The sequence below is a fragment of the Tyto alba genome, unplaced genomic scaffold (genome assembly GCF_018691265.1).
Source record: "Tyto alba isolate M040663 unplaced genomic scaffold, T.alba_DEE_v4.0 Super-Scaffold_8, whole genome shotgun sequence".
NCBI classification, from domain to species: domain Eukaryota; kingdom Metazoa; phylum Chordata; class Aves; order Strigiformes; family Tytonidae; genus Tyto; species Tyto alba.
The window spans coordinates 19839445-19865662 of record NW_024881329.1 but is presented as its reverse complement, the minus strand read 5'-3'; the positions used below and the strand labels follow the sequence as shown (position 1 = coordinate 19865662).

The following is a 26218-nucleotide window of genomic DNA, read 5'->3' as shown; positions in this document are numbered from 1 at the left end:
AAGTTTCTATTCTAATGCGTATATGAATTTATATCTGCGTGTGTGTGTGCGCATGGACTTTAGTATCAACCACAAAGACAGACGAAAAAGGAAGAATTTCATATACTAGCTACAAAATGTACTTCAGAGTAATTTCTAACAGCGTGTCGATGCTGAGGAGTACTACTGCGACACAAAGCAGGCTGAAAGGTGTGCAGCTGAGCCCAACCCACGCCAGGGTCCTTCCACACAGCCGGTCTGTACACGTGCGTGGTGGGGATGCAATCGTGCAGCCTGCATACAAGGCGTGGGCTTCACCTGGAGAGCTGGGTCTCCACAAAATCCATCCTGCTGACAGACATGCAGTTCTGTTAAGATCAGTGAGAAAACTCTGTATCTGCCCTCACCTCAGGGTGAAACACACAGAGCAAAACACCAGATATGAGGGTTTCCAACAGGAGGAATAAAACCAGATGCATAAAGAATCTAGGGCAGCTCTCCCAACAATACACGCAGCCCTGCAGTAGAGATAGTCAGCCTCCAGAGGGGAAATCCCAGGTGCCAGGGATGACTCCAAAGTATTCCCTGGGGATTACACACACTTTAGCCTAAACTCAGTTAAGAAAAACCTTTGCGAAGCAGCTCCACTGCCTGCCAGGGATGGCTGTCACAGTGGCCTCCCAGCACATGCCAAGCACATTCAGAGGTCCCCTCGCAGGAAATCCCACTGAAGGCACTGATGAATTTCTTCCTTCAGGCCAATTACGAGTATTTTTAAAGCCATACTTTTGAATTCTGACAACCTTATAATGAGGTGAGCAACCTTACAATGAGGGTCTGACCCAGACAAAGCAAAAAAGAGGCGCCAAGTACCCAGCCCACAGGCAGGTGCCCCCTGAACTTTTCAAAAGTGAATAAAAAAAACCTTGAAGACTTTGTCTTGGTTTTCCTCCAACTCATGCACTGGAGCAGAGGTAAATATCTTGGATGCCAATATAAAGCAGCCCCTGAGGTTTTATTATACCTTGTTTTCCCTTCTATTTTTTCCACCTCCCTTTGCAGTTCTGATCTCAGACCAGTGCCTGGATCTCTCACATCTTCTCTCACATTATTTATAATTCTAATCTGAAAGTGGAGGAAAAAAATCTGTGAACTGAGCCTGTCTGCCTCTCACCAAGCACTCAGCCATCACAGCAAATTTTTCTCTATCCTTCTGCTGCCAGTATAGCAGCATTCACAATTATCTCACTTTTCTCTGTGCAGGCAATAGCCTGGTAAAGATACTTTAACAGCTGGAGTAGAGCTTAAAGTTGACACATAACAAAAGATAATGGCACTATTGGCATGCAAAATGACTCAGGATACTAACACAGGGATCCATATGCTTGCTAATGGCCTCTGACAGACCATAAAGGCAAAGGCCACACCAGCCCTTGCAAAACTGCAGGCAGGGCTGCTTTGCCAGAAAAAAGACATGCTGAAATACCTCAGAGTCGGGGTGTGCCTGGAGGGGATGGGCAAGAGGGGAGAGGTGGAAATAGGTTTCGGAAAGGCATCCTGGGGTGTGTCATCTTCAGCCCAGGTCAGAGCTGTGAGAGGTGTCTGAGCCACAGGGCAGAGAGCAGCCCATCGCGCTTACCTGACTGCTCTCATCTGCCCACGCTGCTGCTTGGAGACTCCAGATCAGAGGTGGAGAGAGCAGCATGCACATGGATAAATCATCTGATAGCATGCTTCCTATTCACTAACCCTGTCTCTTCTGCTTCTGCTGCAGTTGCCAGTCCTGCGAAGCAACATGAGTCTCAAGGGATCCCTCAGCAGCAACCCCGGCTCATCAAAGTAAGGATCTCCGTGGTGGGCTTCCTCCATCTCGTGGCTGGCACCACCACTCCTTCCTACCAGCCAGAGGGATGCTCCTAGCAGTCCTACCTGCCCCCCCAGGTCCCCAGTGTTTGTTTCACCCTTCCTGGGCACCCCACAAGCTGTGGCCATAGCCAGCTTCACTGCCTCCCACCTCACGTGCCCTGCGTGATGGTAATGCTGCATTGAGGAGAGGGACACCCGGAGCCTCCTCACCTGCGGCGTGGGGGCTATGGCAGCCCGTGGCAGCTTCCCCACGGAGCCAAAGACACCAGCTCTCTCCCTCCTTCCTGCACGTTCCTGGTCTCTGGAGAGCAGGATGTAGGTGTGTGAGCACTGTGAACCTGCCTGCCCTCAGGGGACCATGGTGACAGAGCAGAAAGTAGCCACTGGCCACCCACTGGCTCACTGCACCGTGCAGGACAGCCTGACCACAGCACCCAAAACCCTGAGGTCCCGCTTTGATCCTCCCTGCCAGGCCTGAGCTGGAGAAAACACTGTTATCTCCTGGCTGCACACACCTATGGGCAACCTGGGCATGGGGCGGGGAAGCTGACCCTACAGAGGATGTAACCTGTGTTTAGAGATCTGACACCCCAAAACTCAAGTGTTTACACACAATTTATGTCCTTCCACATTTTCACATGGGACATGCTCTGAGCACCTGCCTTCAAGGGCTCTGAGCAACCTGATCTGGTTGAAGATGTCCCTGCTCATTGCAGGGTAGGGTTGGACTAGATGACCTTTAAAAGGTCCCTTCCAACCCCAACTATGCTATAATTCTATGACTTCAAAAAGGTCGGTTAATAAAGGATCTTAATCTTGGCACTGACACTGCCTCAGGTTCAGGTGGACTCAGATATCACACAGAGGGGTCTCTCTTTACCTTCACTGTTCCCAGTGACAAGCCCACTTATCACTCGCTGGGAGCTGCTGTCTGGCCTCTCCAGAAGCAATGTCCTTCCAGGGGACAACTGTGTGTGAGGGTAACTCTAGTGGGGACAGGCTCTAGCTGGGCTCCTCTATCTCCTGTTTCCAGCTGCTGGGTTTAATGACATGTGCCTGCGGTGTGGATAACAGCTAGGGTTGCAGAGGGAGCCGCCAGCACGGTCAGACAAGCAAATGCTTTGCCTCGTAATTCGGAGTCGCACATCTGATGGATGTGAGGAGGAGGGCAGGGCTGGTCCCTCTCGGGACAGCTGCAGAGCTGCAGTGTGAAAGCAGATGTTAAAAAGATCTGGGAGCTGATGGTTTATTTGCACCTTCTTTCTTTTACAGTGGCAGCATGGGCAGAGCGGATGGAGCCTCCAAGCTGAGCGCAAAGGACCTGTATGGTAAGTTGTACCCACAAACATATCTAAGGTTTCCGTTTCCTATAGCAAAAACACCTCTGGACATCTGAATGCAGCTGTTGGGGAGTTTTAGGCTGGAACTCAATCAAAGCCACATGAATCCAAACCTCCAGCTGCAACAGGCTGGCCTGACATTGCAGCAAAAATGCACCTTACTTCTGTGCTACTGCCTCCCACACCGAGGACAGCTGAGATTTTGTGAGAACAGACAAGCTATGCAGAACATGGCTTCCTCTCACCCCCACCCATCACCTAGATCCTCTCCAGTTATGCTAGCAAGATAACCTGATAAAGAGCCTAACAAAAGAAAGACTGTCCTCAGCAGGTTAATGATTATCCTCTTAACTACTCAGTGAACCGTGAAAACTCCAGTGCCCTTTGGCTCTTTGGAAGTAGAGGAAATTGGTAGGATGGGCGCTTGTGCAGAGCCTGACACGCAACTTGTTTATAAACCACAGCAGCTCCAAAGGAGCCAGGGAGTCACTGGGTGAAGAGCTGTGGAGAACATTTAGGTATCAATAACAGTTTTTCCTGATCTTAGCAGCTCTCTTAATGTATCCCAGGTGAAAACTTGGCCCATAAGGTGGGCAGAACAAGCAGAAAGTCCTGTAAGGAGTCACCTCCCTCAGTCACTCCCTGGATAAGAAGATGGGGGTTTGTCTGGGGGAACACTAGCAGCTTTTGGGGAGTCCGAGCCTGCCGAGTGTCCCACCTGAGAGCTGTCAATTTGCTCAGTTGATGCTCTCATTTGGTACAAACAGGCTGTGTCCCTTGTTGGAGAGCTTTGATCAGAAACCCCCCTTTGCAGCTCCAAGGTGAGGGTGGTTTATTTGTCACTGGGAAGTGACTTTGGTTGCTGAATGGTTTTGGCTGGAGGTTTATCAGTGTGAAGTGGCTTGGAGCAGTGTCCCACAAGTGACCTCTCTTGTCTGGAGTGAAGTGGTCACTGGTGGGAAGGCGGAAGCTGTACTTAGTGGATGAAGTGCTAAATAAAGTCATTGTTAACTTCAGTTAGCTACTAAGTGAAACATGGGAATAAAGGTAGAACAGAAATTTGGTGTTACTGGCAGGGGTTATTTGTGGCATGGATGCTCCATGATGGGCATGTGGTTTGGACTCTGTCAGTCATTTTTCTGGAGATGAAAGGACACATGATAGGCCCAGAAAGAAGTAAGAGGATGAGGCATGGAAATGTTTGGGTGCTGCTCCACTTTGCACACAGGACTGCTAGTTCAGATGAGCTCCTCCTACCTCTAACAGCATCATTTCTCTTGCTGTGCACCAAAAGCTCTTGCAAATCTGATCGGGGCAGAAAGATTATAGTTGCAAAGTAAATAGCCATACAGAGATTTGTGAAAATGAAACCAGAGCTGACAGCTGTGTTAGAACCACGGCACTGGCATGTGCCCAGGTTAGCACCCGTGGGTGGTGGCAGCCCAGGGCTCTGAACTGTCAGGGTTTCAGGGTGGGATTTAATTGTGCATGCAAGGCTGAGCTGGTGCCTCGGCATGGTGAGCAGGGACCACCCCGCAATGTCTCTGCCACAAAAGCTGGCAAAGGGAGAGGCTGACAAACTGCCTTTAAAACAAACACAGTTTCTCAAATAAGTATTTTTCAACACCAAGTTCCATCTTTTAAATTTTTTTGCCTGGACACACCCCAAAAGCAAATTTCACCAGGGATGGGACCTCTCTGGCCAAATGCCAGCAAACTTTAAAAGAAGACCAGAAGTCCACGGGCCAAATCCTCAAGAGGAGTAAATCAGCTGCCTGTTATTTCCCTGCCACCTCTGGAGCGCAGTACGAGGCCTTCAGTCATTTACTGCGTAAGTCGGTGGCTGTTGGCCAGCTCAGCCCAGCACTGCACAAGTACATCCACAGGGTTTGTGCTTGGCAGGACTTGAAACCCACCCTGCTAATTCAGCACGCCTTTATCAAAGGACACTCAGCAAGTGTTAAACCAATATTTAAATGTCTGGGTCCCCTTTGCACTTCGGATCCTCCCTCCCCCAACATTAATTTCTGCTGTGAGCTGGCACATTTAGGGGTGAAGGGCAGGCAAGAACTAAAATTCCAGAGAGAATTATATTTCATAATGAAACCAATCACATCAAGCTGAGCTGGCCTTGATTATGTGATTACGATGCTGCTAAGGGATGTTCAGAGCTTACAAGACTTTTCATACTTCCATTTTTCTCCAGTATAATCAGGCTGGTCCCTCAGCCTGTGTACACTGCTAGGCCTCCAAAGAAATGAATGCAACAACTCCCAAATTCACAGCACACAGACATCTACTGCATTTAAAGCTGTCTGGGTAATATACGCAGATGCTCCAATCCACACAGATGTCTAAATATTACTCCTAGGTGAATGAGGCCTTGGTTTTAACTTTCTTAAGTTGTTTTTTCTACAGTTGAGTGCCTCTCATCACAAAGCAGGTATGGGAAGAAGGAGGGAATGTGCTGAACCATTAGCTCAGGTAATTGGGCTCTAAATGCTAACCCAGCCTCAGCCTTCGTTACTGGCCTAACATGACAGGAGTGCCAACTGCAGGGACACGACGGCTATTTGAGGGCCAGGGTGTCCCCAGTATCAGCAGGGACTTACTGGCAATATTAAAGCCACTTCAGGTGAGACCCTGGTGAGTGATATTTAAAAGCATTGTGGTGAGGCTGAAGCAGCAGTGGCAGGCTGTGCACAGAAAGCCAGCTGGATGGCAGAAGTGGGGGATCTGCTCTGGGGGTTCAAGGACATAGCGTGAAACTCACAGGGCCACGGAGGTCTGCACAGGACACAGCTTGCAGCTGGTGAAGGGTGGGGAAGGTGGCTGCTCTGGTGACACCCTTGGCCTGCTGCAATTGCCTTGATCATCAAGTACATGGCATGCCACCGTGTCTTCTTCACCGTGGTGAGCACAGAGGGGGTGTAGAGAGATAACCAAAGTCTCCAGGGAATCCTGTAATAAAACTTAAACCCCTGAGATATCTGCCCCTGACTCTATCCCTACCAGAGCTGATCAGAGCTGTTCTGAGTGCTCAGATGTTCTTGGTGGAGCTTCCTGGCTGCCATGGGAGCAGGATACTCATCCTTTCCTCCCCCCTTAGAAAAACAGCATCACATTTGCTCAGCTCCACATTCTGGAAGAGTCTGTGGCTGCCTGCACAGAGCAAGTCCTGGCTCCACTGGCAGGAGGGGGAATGGCTGGCACCTATCAAGTTGCCACCTTACTCAATGCACAGCAACCAGCTGAATAAATGTTAATGCATACCATAAATAAGTAAAGCTGCTTCTCCGCTTACTGGCGGCTGTTCTGAACCCAGATGAAAGCCTGGAGGGGGGGAAACCAGTGTGGCTCTGGCAGAAGGCAAGGGAAGGGCTGGAAGGAAGTGTTTCTGCATAGTGCTTCCCACACCAGGCTTCTGCCACCTCTCTCTGTGGTGACACCGAGGTAGAGTTCTGCAGGCGTTCATCTAAGCCCCTTTCATGATGGATCAGCCAGCGCTGTCTCTTGGGACCTATTAGGCAGCTGCATAGAGTCACGGGCAGTTTGATGATTACAGTGAATTTCTCATGGGGCTGTAGGAAGGAAAAGTCTCTGAAGCAGTGATCAGAGCAGCCCATTTCTGTTTGGTACCATGTCTGTCCCTGCAGTGCTCAGCCACCTTCCAGCACCCCTGGCCAACTCCCTGAGTGTCTTTGCCTCTCACTTCAAATGCTGGGGCACAGAAGTGCCCAGCAGATACGAAACCAGGCTGTCCCCCCCAGAAGGGCTGCAGAGCAGAGGAGTGGGATGTGAAGGGGCATCACAGAGGTGCAAGACACCAGCCTGGCAGGAGGGCAGCACTCATCTGGCATCCAAATCCGTGAGACGCAGCCAGTGGACGCCAACCTCCCTATCCCCATCCTTGATACACTAATTTCTGGGAAAAAACAAAAAGTGTTGGGGTAAAGGGCTGGAAAAGGCATTTTGGAACCTGTAGCATGGTTTAGGCTGGAGTAACGTGGTATTGAACAGCGTTAGCCTGTGAGGCACAATCACTTGACACTGCACACCCCCTGTAACCCAAGAAAGGCTTCAGCGCTGTAACAGGACACGAGGCACTAACACAAAGAGAATAGCCATTCCCGCCTGCCCAGCATGGCCCTGGACAGGTATCATCTGCCTGGGGAGCTGCGGGGAGAGGAGCTGTACCCATGAGCCACCAGCAGCTGCTTGGCAGGACACTGGCCTTGGGTATGCAGAATACACTGATGGTAAAGAAGTAAATTAAGTTTAACAGTCACAAACCAACTCCTGGGGGTCTCCACAGACCTCTCTTGTCTCTTAACAGGGCCTTCAGCCCCCAGCTACATGAGGGGGATCTCTGAGATAAGACTCACAAGCCCCCAGCATGGCCCCCAGAATGTAATTCCTTGCCACTGGCTCTCTTGCACCTTTGCTTGCACTCTGGGTGAGCATGGTGTGAAGCAGGGCCCTGGAGTCGCTGCTGTGAGATACCCATCCCAGGAAAGAGTTGTGCCAACTCACAAATGGCCCCAAGAGCAGAAAGACAGAAACACTGACCCGAGACAGTCTTGCTTTCCTTAAAGCTGCATTGTAAATCTGCATTTACTATTGATGGCTCGGCTCAATAACCAACAAAAGGGTCATTATTTACTATTAGTTATTGCCTGCCCAAACCATGAGCTTGTTAATTATTTCAGCTGGAGGGCACGTGGCAGTCACACAGTTATCAATGGGAGCACTGAGTTGCTGTTCCTTCCCCACAACCCTCTAGAAGGGGGTTTGTGTACGGGTTTAAGACACACTGGTATTGTCTGCAAGATATAACCCTGGCAGGAGTGGTGGCTAGAACCCGAGCTTGCTTAGCTACACAGTTGAGTCAAAACGACCATGCACACACCTAAACCCAAAAGGATCTGGCAGCATCTAAACAGTGCCACACTGGCATGAACTCACATTTAGCACCACTGTGCCAATGCTCCCTCAGGTGCAGATACATCCTCTGTGTCTTTTAGCAAAAGCTAAAAATGAAAAGCACTGGCATTCATTGAGACAATTTCTGAGGTTCAATAGCTCAGTGGGAAGGCCAGGTGTTTGGTTTTAGGTACGTCTGACTCTGGTGAGACATCAGCCCATGCCCTGAGGCAGGCCTGCACTGCCACCAGTAAAGCAGTGAGGCTGCAATTCTGGATAAAGCAACTTCACACCCAACTGACTGAGCAGCCATTCCCTTTAAAGCTATCAACTCACAGGAGAGAAAGTCTCAGATCCAGCCAAGATCAGGACTCCTGGCCATAGAGAGGAGGAACCACTTCCCCCAGACTGCCCTGCAGATTCCCCTTTGGGAAATGATGGGGGACTGAGGGAACTGGTGCTGAACACAGCGGTACCCACCTAACAGGGGTTTCCCAGGTCCAGTGTCTCCCATACATTCTACTCCTCCAAGGGACATGCTCTGCTTGCCCGTGACCAGAGCACTGGACAGGGCAGCTGGACACACTGCTGTCTGTCTCCAACCACCTGCATGACTGTGGCCAACACATTTCACTCAGGCATTGCTTTCCCCTGCTCCTGCCCTTTGGCAGGACAGGCTGAAAGCTGCTCAGAGGATGGAGCGTCCCCGGATGCATTTGCCCAGTGCAACGGGACGGTAACAGGGAGCCAAAGTGCTCCTGCAGTAGGTGGGGTGAAAGGCAGTGCAGTTTTATAACGTGCTGTTGCTGTTTGCTTCCCCAGTCCACCACAAGAAAGCCCTGGGCAGTGCTGATCACAGGTCCGAGGCAGCAGTGCCCGAGACATGATTCCCCATCTCCTCTATCTCCTCCGCTGCCAGCCTTGAATAACTCCCTTGTCCTCCCCCACTGCTCCTTCAATGCCATTTCAGCTTCTTTCTTCACAGCCCCTTTCCCACCTGAGATTCCAGCTTCAGATTACCCTGACTCCCCTCCGATGCTGCCTTGTGGGTGACCCTTTTATTCAAAGCCTCTGACATTTAATACTCCAACTGGAAACAGGGCTGGAAGAAAAATAGGAAGCCAGCATTCCTGTTGGTTCCTGCAGATCAAAACCCAGAGGCGGGTAAGATGGAGAAGCTGTAGGCTCAGCTCAGCTCTGACTGGAGCAGGCTCTACTCTGGGTGTTGCTGGCTGGAAATCCAAGTTGGCTGGGCTCAGCCCTGGCCACAGAGCTGCCTTGGAACCGCTCTGCCCTCCTGCAGGCAGCCCCCACACCTGCATCACTGGGACTTTGGGGTGGCAGCTAGTGACAGGGGGCTGCAGAGAGGGATCTGCCACCTCTGACGCCACAGTGCCCACTCGGCATCCCCAGTGGCCCTTTATTTTTGTCACTTAAAGCCCGCTGAGTGCAAGTTCTCTCCTTGCATGGAGTAACTGCTCAGAGCTTATTCATAAGAATACTTTCTTAATTGGAAATGGGTTGTTGGATATGCCCAAGTACCTTGGGATCAAAAGCTGTGTTAGTAAACAACAAAGACAAAGGGAAACTTCCCATTATGAGGGGTTTTTTTTTTGATCCTCACAAAAAAACCTGATGAATTTGCTTTACAATTAAATCAAGGTTCCCCCAATCTTACTAAATGTATTCTGACATTTAAAAAATGTCATTACCAGCTATGGGAAGTTCAGAGAACAACACTTTGGATTGTTTGGTGAAAATTAATTTGGCATATTTCTTCCAGCTCTGGTTGTAAAGGAAAAAAGGAACACCTCTACCCAGGAGCTTCCCCTGCAGTTTCTCAATACCCTGATTATCTTCCACTGAGCGGCCCCTGGGTGCCTGCCCAGCAGACAGTATGCTACTGTACATACTGCCTTGCACTCCCCAGCATGCCAGACACAAACACGCAGTGTTTCTTGATGTACTCAGTCCTTGCACAACCCAGGAGGTGGGTCAGGTTTTTATTTGCTCTTCTAGAGTGGGTTGTGTCTTCAGCTAATAAAACAGGAATGTGAGCACTTGGGTCTGAGCTAGTGGCAAATATTAAGCGTGCCGAGGAGGAATTCAGCCTCGTGACACCTACTAGCAGCTGCTGACACGATATCAGTAAAGTCTCCCTGCTGCCACAGACCATTCATACCTCTGGCTGCACCCAAGCTCAATGACAGCCTTTTCATTCACCTCAAGAGCTTCCATATCATGTACTAACATGCCAGCCAGGAGTGATAGCTGCCCCATGCAAAGATTCCCAGCGCCGCAGCCACTGATACAGACAACTCTGACAGTTCAGAAAGTACCATGGTGCGAACAGGAAAACCAGGGAGCTCGATGCTTAATAAGAAGCTGCAAAGATGCTTCTAAAACGGAGCTTTCCCTGCGCCAGGCAGCCATGGGGATCCCTGAGCAGGGAAGCCCCTGCAGTGGCAGAAGCAAGGTATAGGCCTGCAGATGCCTCCCTGCTGGGAGCTCAGAGTAGCAGGTCTGTGCGGTGCCTGAAACCAGCTCCTTGACTAACCCTTCAGAACCTGGAGCATCCTCCCACTCAGCGAGGAAGCAGGAACCTGTCGGATCGGCAGAGCTGCGCTACCGCAGCTGCGCGGTCAGAGTGCCAGATCAGATCTGGCCCCGTGCTCAGATCCTGGGAATGGATGCTATTTCATAAGGCTGCTGTATCATGCAGCCCCGGCAAATTTGCATCATTGCCATTAGCATACAGAGGCATTTGCTGCTCTGCTTCTCCTCTGCAGGGCTGTGTCCTGACCTGTTGGGTTGGCACAAAGACTAGTTCATGCCACACTGGCAAGTTACTATAAACAGCATGTGCACTGCTAGATAACGTACAGAAAATATAAAGAATTGACAAGCTCCAGAAGGCAACAGCCAGGACTTTGCTTAGGCCATTCTAATGAAAAAGGAGGCCAGAGAGGTCTCTAGTGTGATTCAGGAAATCAAGGAGAGGGTCCTTGGCCTGGTACTGTCAACGAAAACAAACCTAATACAATGCACCTTTGGCTCCTTACAGAATGTTTCACCTAGGACTTGTCCATCCCCCTTGTTTTCTGCTGTGCCTTCTGCCCAGCAACAGCTGAAATCAAATACACAGAGAGACCGGGAGGATCAGGGAGGATCCTGTGTGATAAAACTCACTAATTAATGAGACAAAAACATGCATGGAGGGGAGGCTGGGGCCTTCGTAGGTCTGGTGTAACTGGCTGCATCTGTTAGAGGCACCTGTTTACACCACAACTGACTTTGGCTCCACATACAGCAAGAGCACAGGTGAATTTTTGTTTAGAGCAGTTTAGAATGTAAATGGACGGAAAGAGATAATATCTTGGACTGAACTTTGGGATCCTGCCTGCAGCAGCCTGTAACCCCGTGCAGCTCAGCGCACGGGCACTCCCCCCTGCCAGCAGCAGGAAAGAAGGGCTCAAATTCCCCCAAAACACTGGGAAAATGTAGTGTCACAGCAGACCCAAGGCCTTTCTGCCCTCCTGCAGACAAAAATGCTATAACCCACTAACAAGCTGGGGAAAGCAGAGTGGTGGGAACACACCCCATTCGGCCTGTTGGCCCCATATGCAGAGGCACAAGTGTCTTCCACGTGGAGATGGACAGTCACACAGTGGTGCCCCAGCAGTTGGCAACCATAGGTGCTTCTCTCAGCTACCATCGTTCAGCTATCTGCTTCACAGTCAGATAAGCTGAACCCCAGAGGAGCCTGTTTCTCTCCTCCCTTGACTGACGTTCCCCCCTGTGAATACTCACAGGGCACTTCAGGAGCTGGCAGAGGCAGGGCCCAAGCCCAGGTACCTCGTTGGGTGTCTTACCCCTACAACCCTCCCTTCTTCCACCCTTAAGCCCAACTGGTACGTAGGACTGAGGATGCTCTGCCCCACTGACTTGGCAGAGGCCATGCACAAGGAGAGGCTCTACAATCCCTAGAGATTCTAACCAAGTTATTCCAGCTCTAAGCTGGTCCCAGATGGCAAAGTTTATCTCGCTAGCCAATCTCTTGTGCGCACAATCCATCAGGCTGAAAGGAGTGTTCACAGCCACATCCTAACTCACTGCAAAAAAGGGTGTTGCATGGAAACGGGGAGGGAACTTGGCACAAAAGATGTGGTTTGGCTTCCTGGACCAAGTGATAACCCCGCTACTCCACAATGTGCATCGATTCTGCTTTGTTTCTCATTTATTACTCTCTTTCATTCCTTCCACTCCTTAAAGTCAAACAGGATGCTTTCCCTTCCAGGCAAGATTTTAACTTCATCACTGGGATATCAGCCCAGCACCATTTTGAGCTCTCGGGTAATATCCACCTTCCTACCTCTGTAGTGGTCTGAGCTTTTTTAATTTCCTCACGTGGCCACTGGTGCCAGTGGGAAACATCATTTCCACAGCACTCTTTATGCTTAAAATATTGGCGATAGATAACATTCTTCAGAGAACAGCTTTGCAGTTTTCTCCACATCTCTGGGGAGGCAAGACTAAAGCTAGCTGCTTAGGAAAGGACTGACCAACTGAACCCTATTCAGTTAAAGAACCATGTATGGGTGGTTTTTTTGTTTGTTTGGTTTTTTTGTTTGTTTGTTTGTTTTTGTGGTTGTTGTTGTTGGTTGGTTGGTTGGTTTTTTTTTTGTTTTTTGGGTTTTTTTTTACCTGAAAGGGCTGTCTTAGCGCTCACTGGGCCAAATCCTTAGAGGCAAGAGATGAGACAATTTTCTGAATTGTGCACGTGTCCCACGCGGCATCCACACTGAAGTCATTCAAAGCTTTCTGGATCACCCATCCCAGTCATACAAGCATTTGGGCTCAGCAACAGCGTGACGGTGAATCACCCATCATTGCTCTTTAGGCCCCAGCAGTGGATCGCACCAGCCACCTCCCTCCAGACAAGCCAGGATCCCCATCCTATGAGGGTTTTTTTCTTGCCAGACACCAAAAGCAAGGGACAAAGATGTATTGTTTTCCCATCTCTTTGGCTCTCTTGACAGACGAAAGGGGAAAAAGTCCCGTGGTGGTCACTGTGGGCTCATGCCAGCTTTTATCACCTTCAGATGATTGCTGTACTAGTGCCACAGCCCTGAGCTCCCCTTGCCCTTTGCAGCCCAACCCAATTTACATCCAAAGAGTCTTCCACTGCTACAGCCTCTAAAGGGCATAGCAAAGGATAATTCATTTAAACAGAGGTGCACATCGATGTCTAAACTCTGACAGCAGCTGCCATCTAGTTTTGGGAAAATCATCACTATATTCATTCCTGTAATGCTTATTTATCACATGGGGATTATGCAAATTCGCCACCTCCTGGGGACAGGGTATGGCTTGGATAACAGGTTATGGCGTTCAGGTCTTCTCCATTGCAAGACGCTGTAGAAATGCAAAGCATCCTAATAGGAGAGGTGTCAAATAAACCGAGAGGAAATTAGCTACTGCTGCTAATGTGCCAGCGTTCATTCATACAAAATTAAGCAGACAGAGGGCAGGGCTGTGCAGAAGGGCAGCGGGGGAGCCACCTAGGACAAGAGACCTGTCTTCTGAAGCCTATTCTGGCCAAGTGAGTTCACCCTGATCCGTAGTCAGAGCCACAAATCTCCCTGCAAGCATCGTTCTGTGCATGGCATATTCAGTTCAGCCCATCAGGAACCAGAGACAGATTTAAGCTAGGGCAAATAACAATGCATCCACAGAAAGGTCTGCAATGTTTCACCACATTGATTTGAAGTAAACAAACAAAAAAACCTGTTTTGTTTTGTTTTTTTTTTTTTTAAAGCACCCACACTTTTCAGAGAGATGTGGCCTAAGGCTGACTATTTTGTGATTCGCAGCCTGGATCTTTAATTTCTTCCTGTACTTAAATCAAAACTAAATGCTAGGAAAGAAGATTTCAGTGTTCTGGCACCCTGCTGTCCCCGGAAAGCCTGGCTGTTTTCAGGCCGCATGGTTATATTTGCAGATGCAAGGAAGAAACACAAAAATAAAAGTTTCCATGGGTGTGGGGGCCAGGTAGAAGCCAACAAGACAGAAGGGATTGCAGGAGAAGGAACAAACAAGCATCTTAAAGAAAGGGGACAGGAAAGAGAATATGCAGAAACACCCCATTCCTCACCCTGGGCAGCTTCTGGGACGTCACTTGAATGGCATCCTGAGACAAAATAGAGGCACTTTGTTCTAGTTCTGCAACTCTTAAAAGGTAATGCAGAAATTCTCCCCGGGAGACTCAGAGGGTGGGGGGGGGGGGGATGGAACGGGGGGGACAGACAGCTGCATTTTCTCCATGCCCCTGGGCTTGCTTCTGTCTGGAAAACAATGGCTAAAGGGGTCTTTGCCCTCCAGTCAGTTTACCCCGCCTCCTCCCCCAGCCCGGTGATGGGAAGTTGTGCAGAGCTCAGGTTTTGACAGGTCCCCAAGATTTCCAAGGGCTTCTCCAAACATTTTCTCAGAGGTGCATGCTAAGATCTCCCCTGACCATGACACATGCAACTAACTGCTTTGAGCTTGGAAGATGGGGCAAAGGCATTGGAGGTGACCCCAGAAAGTTTATAGGCAACCAGCTGCAGCCCTTACCATTCTACCAGAAAGCCAGCCTACAGCCTGGTAGGCTATTCTCCTACCAGAAGCACTGACCTATGCTAGCCTCCCTCTGGAAACCATGTTCCCCAAGTATACCTTCCCTTACTTGGGGACTACCAGCTCCTGATGTGGCTCTGCACCCCTCCTTTCAGGGCTGCAAACATTTGCTTGTCCTAATATAAAACCACTTTATTTCCAGACAAACCACTTCAGTCTTTTCCAATCCTTTTTAAAAAGGAGGGGACAGAATGTCTTAGAATCCAAATTTGTCTCCATCCCACACAGAGCGGTGTTCTCATTTCCATTAGTGTCATCTATTTACATGAGAAATGCTTGGTGAGGAAATTGAGGTTACCAAGAGAAAAAAAAAAGTTACATCAGACACAAATCCCTGTGGTGTGTGTTGCCATGTGCCCTATACCAGACCTTGCCCCACATTTGAAGTAGGGCAGACTGCAATTAAAACACACAGCAAACAGAAAATACCACTGACCCTTCGGTGTGAGCCTAAGGTGGGATGTGGCCGTGCTGAAATATTAATTAATTCACTCAAGGTCACTCTGGAAGCTAATGGCTGAGCAGAGCGCTGTGCTGGGTGTCTGAGGTCTTTCCCCCCAAGAATGTCCTTGCTCCACCTCTGACTTGGTGCTGGTGGTGTAAAAGACACCGGCTCAGAGACCTGCAGTCTCAGTTAACATCTCTGCTGACATGCCCCCCAGTAAATCATTTCTACTTGTGAACAGCAGCCATTTCAGGGCTACCAGGAATTAGCCAGAGGCAAAGCACACTGCTGTGTTTTCAGTGACAGGTACAGAGATAACAAGTGCAAAGTACTCAGGTGTCCTGCCAAGCTGATGGCACACCTCAAGCTTAAAAGCGTGTTAGAAAAGTGTTAAAAAGCACTAGAAATCAGCTTCTAGCAACCCTTGCCAGGCTCCAAACGAAAGCAGCATCATGAACATTTTCATGTTCATTGTCTCTGAGCTATCTTTGTATGTTTAGCATGCTCCTGCAGCTGTAGACAGGTTTGCTACCAGTGCTCAGCTCCGGGTCTTGGGAGATGTACTAAGAGGAACTCAATTTAGCAGCTCTTCTGTGCTGGCCAAGGAGAAAGGTGAAAACCCCAAGCCAAACCCCATGGAGAGCAGCCCTTCGGGCCAGTGCTTGTTCTGGAGAGACACCTGCTGGCAGCACCTCCTGAGCCCCAGCTGGGCTCGGTGACACGCTCAGCCTTCCATGGAAGCCAAGCAGAAATCAGAGTATAACGGAGATGCGAGGAGAGTCTGGGGGAAAAGTTCACACCACCAAGGTGGAGCCCAAAGCAAAAGCATGCTGCAAACCTGCGTATGCCCCAGGTCCCAATCCCAGCTCCTTGTGCCTGACCAGCATTTCGCAGCCCCAAACCAGGGCAAGTCACAGCAGCAAGAGCACCTGACAGACACTTAGCAAGAAAACAGTGCTAAAGACCCGCAGTCTGATATAATCAACAGGTTTGAGCGTGCTCAATCATAACCAGTTCTTAACTGACAAAACCAGGACACTTTCCAATCCTGACCCTCATTTTTCTGACCCATTGCTGCAGTCCACTGACCCCTCCGCTGTCCCCGGGCAACTGTTTGTGGGACAAGTTCACTCAAGCGAGCTCAGGGAAAGGGAAGGACAGGACACATTGTCTGAACTAGTACGGAGCAGCAGCAGCAGGCAGCTGCTGGAGACCTTGTCCATTTGCAGGAGTTGCAGTGATTCCAGGTAGCTTTGGAGAAGACGTAAAGGACAGGCTTAGTAGATCTTATAGAAAAGAACTCCATGGTTTGGGAGCTACCGGGGGACTGTGCTTTCTCGGGGTAAAGTGGTCAGAAACCATTTTTTCTGGGATATAGGCAGAAGGAAAAGGCTGTCAGAGAGCATTTCTTCAGTCACTACTTGTGTTGACCACGACAGCTTTCCCTTCTGCGTGCGCCCCGTTTTGCCCTCTACCCCCCTGTCCCACTTGCTGGACCTCTTCCCATGCAGAGACCCAAGGCAGGAGACCCATGGGGTGGGAAGGTGTGTGCACCATGCACCCTTCCTTCTTCCCCTGCACGCACCCCAGCTCCTCTGCCAGCAGCCTGGGAGTGCCCCCCCGTCCCCCCCCCCCCAACCTCAGTAACATACACTTGTAAAGAATCAGTGTACAAATGTGCAAACAGCACAAAAGCAGACCAGAGAGCAAGTACTGCTCCCTTCCACTCCCCCTCTGAGCACCCGCACACATCACTCTCCCTTCCTCCACAGCAACGCACACCTGTCAGGAAAGAGCCTGCTCCTGCCCTGCTGAAGGTATACAAGGAAAACCTGGCTGACTTCTCTAAGAAGTGTCCAAAGAAAAGGGATAAACAAGAGAGAAGCCAGCATCTCTGAGAAGGCATTAAAGAGAGCTTTAAAGTAAATCACAAATAAACTAAGAATAATATATACTACTTTAAAACACGAGGAGCGCTAATGTTTGCTGTGTTATGAAATCCTCTTGGTTGTGACTTGCTACAGAGGACAGGATATTCTAACACAGGCTTTAAGAAAACATATAAACATATAAAACTGCCATTGCATTTTTTAAGCAAACCAGAGATCAGAGGATGTCCTCTGCTGGTGAGGAAGGGGTTTTCAGTTCGGATGCTCCCAGATCACTCTGGGCCTGGATAGTTACTCCTCTGCTATTCAAACAAAGTATTTATAAGGAATCCCTGGACAAGTACAAATGAAACAGCGAGTAAGAGCTGGCAGGGCAAATTCTGATAGGAATACATTCAATAGCCTCATGAAATTCCAAGCTTTTTTTTCCCCAATTGCTCTTTACTGCCACTTTCCAGGGAGAAATGCAGGAAGTAATGGAGATTTGTTGCCTCATAAAATTATTGTACAAGAAACTCAGGTTCCGAGTGGCTGGCCTTGATCCCTACAGTCCTCACTACCTGCAAGTACAGCCCTTTACTGCAGCTTGCCAGGAGATGCAAGAAAGCAAACTAAAACCACCACAGTAGTGCAGAGGGTTTCTTCCAGAGGACAATTCAAAGAGCTGTTCTGTCCAAACTGGTGGGTTGTGGTTGGATTTTTAGTTCTTGCCACATGCATGTCATAGCCTCCCACCAGCCTTCTCAAGCCGCTCCTCACCTCTCCAGCCCTCTTCCAAGAGCTTCCCTAATCATTTGTTGTCTGGGGCTTTCCTTTACACTAGATTTAACTTCTTCCACAGATGGTGTTGACCTCCAGGAATGAAATGATCAGTAGCATTAGGGGATACAACTTGAATGTGTACCCTACACACCCGATTTGTCAATTCTTGTTACAAAACTTAGTATCATTAATATGTCTTATTATTCCCAATACTCTGACTGAAGCTGGAACTCAGAGACTATGTGAAAGACTGTCGCACCCCATCATGAATTCTCAGACCCTGACATACTGATAAACAGCCACTACAATGAAGTCTTGTTTTCTTCTTTTTTTTTTTTTTTCCAGAACAAAGGAAAAAATACTCCAACTCCAATGTCATTATGCATGAGACTTCACAGTACCACGTACAGGTGAGTATGCAATGAAACGTTAAGGGGCTGAAAGGCCAACATTGGTGATAGATGCTGATAGTGCAACGTGTTTCGTTTGTCTTGGGCCTTCATTAGGTCAAAGGGGAGTTGGGAACCTTCTTACAATAAGCAAGTGTTGCTCTTCACACCCTGGGAGAGGCAAACAAACCTGCCTGAAACCTCGTATTTCTTTTCCACAGTTCCCAGCTCCCCAGTGCCTGTAGATAAACGTGTCTCCTCAGATTCCCACCCAGCTGGGTGCACTCACTGTTTCTAGCTCCGGGACTGTAGGACACAGTTTCAGACTTGGCCATCCACTGTAGTTTCACTCCTTGAGCAGTGGGACACCATGGTCCTGCCAGCCTGGACCTGGGGGCTGAGACTGCACAAGTCCTCTCAACCAATTCCTTCAAGCACTAAAGGGTAGGAAAGTAAAGAACACATGTAGGTGGAGCACAGGAATTTCTTCACCACAGACACTTTGAGGAGATAAACTAAAGGACTAGGAAAGCAGCACAAGTGCTGAGACAACTCCTCTCCCAAGACTGACCCCACTTCTTCCTATGAGTCAAAGGTTTTAGACTGGACTGGATCCCTCTCCTTTCTCTCCTCTCCTCTTATATATTGCATTCTCTGTCTAAAATCAATGACAGCTCTCCTGTCATCTTTTATTTCTGTGCTGCTCCTCTTCAACTCCTTGCTTTAGAGACCAGCAGTTGTTCCCTTATGGTATGGCATTATTTGAAAGTCCCAGCAAATAGATTCTGGTGCAGCTCAAAGATCCTCCTACAAGGCTACAAACAGCTTTCCCATGGCAGGACTCTGAATCATGCTCAAACCCTGTAACAAAGGCAGGTCCAGACTTCGACAGCTTCTCCCACATTGTGGGACACTGGTCATCCCTAACCATTTAACTGTCCCTCCCTCAGATCCCACATGTTCCTCTGGACCAAAAAGTGGCAAAGAAGCTCATATCAGACAGACTGCTTTGGGGTTGGTAGAGGAACAAAGACTGGTCACTGCTTCTGCATGTCCAGTGTGTTGACCTGTACCGAAGGCTCAAAAGTTACTGGTTTGTCCCCTTTGCCTCACTGGGCTACATGTAGAACCAGCATCTGGGGACATTTTGAAGTCACTAACTCTGTCCTCTTGCTATGAGGTGTGACATGTGCTTGGGAGGTCACTGGCTCGGGGACTTGCTGTAGAGCCAGCACTAATCAGTTGTTCAGCCAGACACATTCTGTCATTACAACCTGCAGATGGGAAATGGTTGATGAGAAGGGAAAACAAAAATGATCACTAGAGAATGTGAAGTTGGTTTAATTACATACGGACCTCTTTTCTACATTAATTTTAAACTGAAAATGGCATACAAAACCATCACTTATCAAAATTTTATCTCCTTTCCACATAATCAAGATGCAGCAAATTAAAGTGTTAAGTAGTTGGGGAGAGGAGAATGGTGAGAAAATAGATATTCAAAAGACAAGGGAAATTCTGTACAAGGAAACAGGAAATGAAGAAGCTGTTGTCCTCTCTCCCTCCTCTGCATTTGAAGAAGAGTAGTGAGAACTGTTGTCCCTCTCATCACCTTGTGCTTCAAACCCTTCTTGACATCATGGACAGACAGGTTAAAAGCTGGGTTCCCGTCATAGTTATAGGAACTCATCTGCCTAAACAACAGAGACCACATCCACTATCATCTTTCAACTCTCCTTCAGCTACTGTGTCCTCTTAGTAATTCAAAACTCTCCAACCATGACAGGCATTAAGCCAAATTCACCTCCCAGTGTCACAGACATCCACTCAAAAAAGAGGAGCCAGCCTGGCCATCCCGGGCCCAGTGATTCCTGTAATGCAACACACTGGTGCAGGCCACTGTGGGAACGGAGGTGCCTGTCAGAGGCCAGTGGGGCCATTCATCGCTGAAAACTAAACAAGGCAAGACAGGAAAACACTTTACAAGGTTCCTATTCAGTAGATAGGGCCCTCTCTGCTTTAAGACCCTAGTCCATCACAGAGCTTAAGTACACAGTTAGAAATAAAGCAACCTGTCTGGTTGCTTAAAATAAAATTCAGGCTTTTAAAAACATTTATCTGGAAAGAAGCCCTGGTTTCCATCAGAGAAACTAACTCGAAGGGCAGCCACCCCATTGGTGGCCCTGCCAACCATCTCCCCATCAGTGATTCCTACCAAATAAAGTCACTCATGGGAGAAGAGAAGGGACTTTAAACAGTGACACATACGTGAATTCTTCATTAATTATGCCACATGCTACCCATTTGTGAGTCTCTACCTTGAACTTTGACCACAGCAAACAGGATTTCAGTGGCAGGCAGTGAGGTAGGAAGAGGTCTCCTCACAAGAAGTATTTTACAGCCTTTGAAGTAACCTATAAGCTGATCAAAGTTTAATAGCGGACAGTCATTGCCCATTCTAACAAAAACTGCTATATGTGAATATCCATCTGAATGAAAAGGGGGTTTAATGAGATAAATCAAAGACAGCAGAAAGCTCCTCTCCCTCTACCAGTATCTAAAGTAAATGGAAAAGAAAAAAAATGTTCCAATGAGTCTGAGTTAGACAATTCATTTTTCCCTCCATGAAAATTAACTTATTTAACAGTAAACAACAATGGAATTTATGAAGATTGTAAACCTGGCAGTTAAAATAACAGAACAGATAAGAATGCCCGTCATCAGGTATAAACCAATTTTCTTCCTTGCTTGGAAAGCAATGGGTTTGTCACCTGTGCACTGATAATATTGACTTTGCAAATACCTTTTCATGCACTATTTTATGATTACAGTAACATACACCTGACCATGCTTTTCATATCTGATTGCATGGCTAATCTCAGCTTTCAGCTCAAATACCTGCCAGGAACTTTATTTAGACAGTGCCTCACCCAATACCTTTGCTTTATGAACACAAGTTTGGGTCTTACACTCTGCAGTGTTTATCCTCTTCTCTGCTCTTTCCAGTCTTTGTGAATTATGCAACAACCTCCTTAACAACAAATTGGTCACCACAAATCCTCTCCACCCCTAATTGCCACCATCAACCACCATCTTTAAAGACTCAGCCCTTTCTGCCTGTCAGGGCTTACAAGTGATTTAAATTTGAGCCTTTCCCCCTGCATCCACCTTGTCTGGAGCTGACTGCGACAACGGTTCCAGGCTGTGGTTCAACGTGACCGTCCAAGGCTCCATGCTGCGAGTGCATGGATCCTCCTCAGATCCATCTGGTCTGTATCAGACCCCAAAATTCACGGCCTCTCCAAGGTCCCTTTGTAACCAATTTCCACTGCAGGACAGTGCTGGTTCCGGGTCAGCTTTTGCTGCCTCAGTCTGCTCCCTGCTTTGCATCTCCCTGGGCTTTTACAGGTAAAAAAGGACTTCCTTCCCAAGCAACTCTCTCATCCTCCTCCGTTGCACTCTGAGAGGCACATGCCAATTGTGGGCACTACCCATTGGATTATTTAATCAGTTCATGAACTCAGACTGCTACAGGAAACAGACAGATTTATTTTTTTTTTCCCCCCAGCCCTTTCTCATTCTCTTCTTGCATTTTGCAGCTCTTACTTGCTAGTCTTCTGGGAGAAAAACTGTCTTTTTGTGCCATGCTGGACCCTGACCCCTGATATGTCACCACTGTAGCAAAGAGTCACACCAGAAAGAAACTGTCCGAACACTGAAAAGGTTATGTCTGATCACTGGGAGAAGGCACAAAGATCAGAGGGAAAAAAAGCCAGGCAAAACTCAAGCCCGTACTACAAACAAAGAGCCTCTTCAAATTTCACATCCCAACCCACAGCTTGCTTTCAACACACCCCATTTTTCCAGCTCTCGCTTTGAAACCAGGCTGCAGGATTTGTGCAAAGACAAGAAGGAGTTTCCACTGCTGCCATCCACACAAACACTAAATACCCAGCAGGACGGCTCCTGGGGCTGCCCCCAGCCCCACATCTGCTCTACCCGCAGTACTTGGGTCTCCCTGCCAGAAGGGTTCATCTGCTCCATGGCTCTCCAGCTGACCCACAGCTGATTCAGCAGCAACCTGTTATTTACCCTAATGCTGTTGAGTAGGAGAACCGGGGTGAGCAGGTCGTGCTGGTGGATGGGTCATTGACATTCCAGGGAAGAAAGAAAGAGCTGGGACCTGGCCTGATAAGCCTCCCAGCAACAGGCCCTTGGACCAGCTGCAGCACAGATGCCTTGGTCAGGTCTATAATTTGTCCACCCAACAACCTCCTGCCTTTCTCTCCTGGAGAAGGTTGGTTGCAACAGGAAAAAGCTTCAGCCACTTTCTCAGTCATGCATGTTCTCCTTCCCTTCTCACTGGGAACACAGCAGGGCAGCAGAGGGAGCAAGGTGAAACACCACCATCTCCTTTTCCTTCCTGATTTTTTTTTTTGTCCCTTCCCCTGTTGTCACCTGAACATGAGGCCTGGCTGTGCTGTCTGTCACTTGTGTAGTGACAACTGCACAGCAAACAGCCTGGCTGCGCTGAGCAGACAAATCTCCCAGCTTCTCCTGCCTTGCAGTCCACTCCACTGGCAGATGCACATTCTCCCCAGCCACAGAGAGCACTGCCTGCTCTCGCTGCCTGCTGATCAGAGGGCAGGTAAATAAGTTACCTGGATTTCTGGAGTGGCCCTCACCCACTGCTAGGGGGGCACCCACACCATTTGGATGCGACACACTTCTTTCTGCAGCTGCGTCCCTGCCCAACATCCCCCTTGCGCTGAGCTCCAGGAGCCATCCAAAGCCTGCAGGTGCAGCTGGATTACAGACTCTTTGTAAATACCAGTGCCAAGTTCAAGGCTTGGAACTCCACGTGCTTCAGGACACAGAGCAGGGATGGGAAAGCAGGGGAGTGCAGTCTAGTCTGGGACATCACCACCTTACGTGAGCTGCTCCCAGCCCAAGGACACACACAGGGCAGCGCAAGAGGGGAGGGCAGCGTGGGAGCCAGGCTGGCAGTGAGCAGAGCACTAGGCTGGGTTTATGGGATGGGTGAGGGAGGGAGGAAAACTGGGGTACTCTAACAAAACCACAGCGCAGGGCAGAGCCGAGTAGCAAAAGAATCCCTTCTTACAGTTAGCAAAGACAATCTTCACTGTCTGGAGGGCTGATGTGAGCAATTTGCAGGGGAAGGTAACATGAGAGGATTGAAGGGCTGGTACAGTCAGCTGCCAGGTTTGGAGCAGTCTTGCTCCGGTGTGGCTGTGCTGCCTGTCAGAGTACCTGGGGCAGGGGACCTGGCCAAAGCCCGCACATCATGTGGATCCCATCTTGGAACAGAGGACTAACATTTGCCCATTGCTTGTGTGAGCTCTTTGCCTGGGACAAATTCCACAAAGGGAGATGTGCTACATGAGATGAGCAAAATGCAGGTGCTTTTAGCTTGGCTAGTGAAGCTTAGTTACCATATTTAAACTTCCAGGCTAGTTTCAGAAAAGCCAGGGGACTCACTCGTGCATACAAAGCATTTACAAACACACACTCCTGGTCAGGGGCCAGAGCTGCTAGAATTGGCATATGATGAAATAAATATGCAAGTGGTAAAACTCATTATGAAAGCCCTTGCTACGTTCCAAAACCCTAATCTTTCACCACCACGGACAGGCTGGTACTAACAACCAGAATGTATGCTTTCTGCAGCAACTCCTTCATGCCTGTGCTGTAAAGAACAAACAATAGTTCAAGCCTCTCAAGATGGTTTCACCACTGATTTTTGATACACACACCATCAAAACTTTTTGACGTGTTTTTTCCCCTCTTTCCTCCCAACTGCAGCACTTGGCTACCTTCATCATGGACAAGAGCGAGTCCATCGTGACAGTGGACGATGCTATCCGAAAACTCATCTTGCTCAACTCAAAAGAGAAGATCTGGACACAGGAGATGCTGCTGCAAGTGAACGACAAGTCCATCCGCTTGCTGGACTGCGAGTCGCAGGTACCCCAAGCTCTGCAAGAGCTCCCCACAGATTGATGCATAGGGTACAGTGTGTGCCCTTCCCTTCTGCCTGGGAGGGCCATTTCTAAAGAACCCAAAGAAGGGCCAGTCTCTACCAAAATCCACGTCTGGGTGTGTGGGGGCTGCCTGACTCTCATTCAAAGGGCAGCTAGGTGTGGGATGATTTATTCACAGCTCCACAGCACAGATACTCCAGGTGAAAGATACCTTGAGCTGTGCTCCTGGACAACATTAAAACTGCTTTCTGTGGGAGTGATGCAGACTTGCAGGTCCACAGAGATCTGCATAAAGCATAAGCAGAGAGGGGAGGACATATTGCTTGCATTAAAATAACAGGCAGGGTCGCCTGCCTGAGAACAATGCCCCATTTTGATGGGTGATACATGTACATGCACACAAGGCACCTAATCTGAGGGGAAGAGCAGCCAGATAGCGAGAGAGGGATGGTGCTACCCTCCTGATTTTAGCAATGAAAAATTAAAGAATATCGCCCAAGGTCATCCAAGGAGACAGTGGGAGGGTAAGCCCCTCAAAAAGCATCTTTCATCCCAGTGCTCTGCTGGATGCATGACAAGTGTACTGGTGCAGGTAGAGCACAGCAGTAAGACGATGGTAAGCTACAAAGCTCAAGTTATTGAAGTCTCATACCAGGCCCCGCGCTGGGCTCTCACTGTCTGCCATCCACCTCTCTCCTATTCTGCAGTCCCAAGCCACCGCCCCTCTGCAAATCTTGACATGTAGCTTTGAAGAGCACAGCAAACCACTGCTGAGAAGTACAACCTCTGCCTCTCCTCAAACAGAGATCCCAGGAGCTCATACACATGACAATTCCCTGTCGATTCCATAGTTCCCCATTACCTGACCCCTTCCTCTTTCTTTTCAGGAGGAGCTGGAGGACTTCCCTCTGCCGACAGTCCAGCACTGCCAAACGGTGCTGAATCAGATGCGCTATTCCTCCATCCTCCTCCTGGTGTGTCAGGATTCGGAGCAGCACAAACCTGACATCCACTTCTTCAACTGCGACGAGGTGGAGGTGAGCAGAGCTCTCCTTGCTGGTGTGACACAGAGAACAAAATATGCTCCTAGCTGTCTGCAAGCCCCTTCCTTCCTTTGCCCACTTAGAGCCCTCAATCCTTTCCAAAGCAAAGCTCTTAAAAACATCCCTGCTTTCTCTTTGAGGCGGAGATGGTTCATGAGGACATAGAAAGTGCCCTGGCAGACCACAAGCATGGGAAGAAGATACGCCCACAGACACTCAAGTAAGTACTGCAGGATATAGGTAGGAATAAAAAAAAAAACAAAACAAAACAAAAAAAACACCACCCTGTTTACAGTAGTGCATTCACATACCAGTCTTGGAAACAGGATCGGCAGCCACTGACAGGGTTGTTCTCTGCTGTTTCCCTTGCAGAGCAAACCAAGAAAAGATCAGGCAGAGACAATCCATCCTCCCACCACCGCAAGGGCCGGCTCCCATCCCCATCCAGCACGACACGCGGGGCTCAGCGATGAACAGGAACCGGGTGGCACCTCCTTCCCAGCACAATCCGGGTACTGGGAGCACTCAGAGTCTGTCCTGGGGACGAGGGACTTGTTAGCCCAGCCAGCTGGCCCTTCTGAAATGGTCCATGGCCATTTCAGGCCCTGTACTGCTGGGACACAGGAAAGACCATTGTCCTTACACTGTGTTATAAAGGAACACAGACACATATCAAAGGCACAACATTTTGTTGCATCTCTGGCTATGTTTTGTAAATGTCTAAAAATTAGGCCACAGCAAACTTTTGTACCCACTGGGCTAGCAGTAGGCATCTTCTCAATGACAGCTCGATAAATCAAAGCTACCAGAAACTCCTTGCAATGACACCTGTATTCTGGGGATACTGAAATTCCCAAAATAGGTGAAAGCCCATCAGAAAACTGAGCTACCACATGAGGTTTGGA

General features: G+C 48.9%; 2 protein-coding genes across 2 annotated transcripts in view; one reads left to right on the top strand and one right to left on the bottom strand.

Annotated features, from left to right (window-relative positions):
• EPS8L2 (EPS8 like 2) overlaps window positions 1–26218 on the top strand; it is a 66856-nt gene that overhangs the window by 20648 nt on the left and 19990 nt on the right. Inside the window, exons 2-8 of the mRNA XM_032996449.2 lie at window positions 1754–1818; window positions 3118–3173; window positions 18225–18289; window positions 24092–24253; window positions 25158–25307; window positions 25454–25533; window positions 25686–25825. Of these exons, the coding sequence (XP_032852340.2) occupies window positions 1775–1818; window positions 3118–3173; window positions 18225–18289; window positions 24092–24253; window positions 25158–25307; window positions 25454–25533; window positions 25686–25825 (697 nt within the window). The 5' untranslated portion in view covers window positions 1754–1774. The remainder of the gene's footprint in view (window positions 1–1753; window positions 1819–3117; window positions 3174–18224; window positions 18290–24091; window positions 24254–25157; window positions 25308–25453; window positions 25534–25685; window positions 25826–26218) is intronic.
• Window positions 1–26218, bottom strand: part of DEAF1 (DEAF1 transcription factor) — a 95681-nt gene that overhangs the window by 59122 nt on the left and 10341 nt on the right. The window lies entirely within an intron of this gene.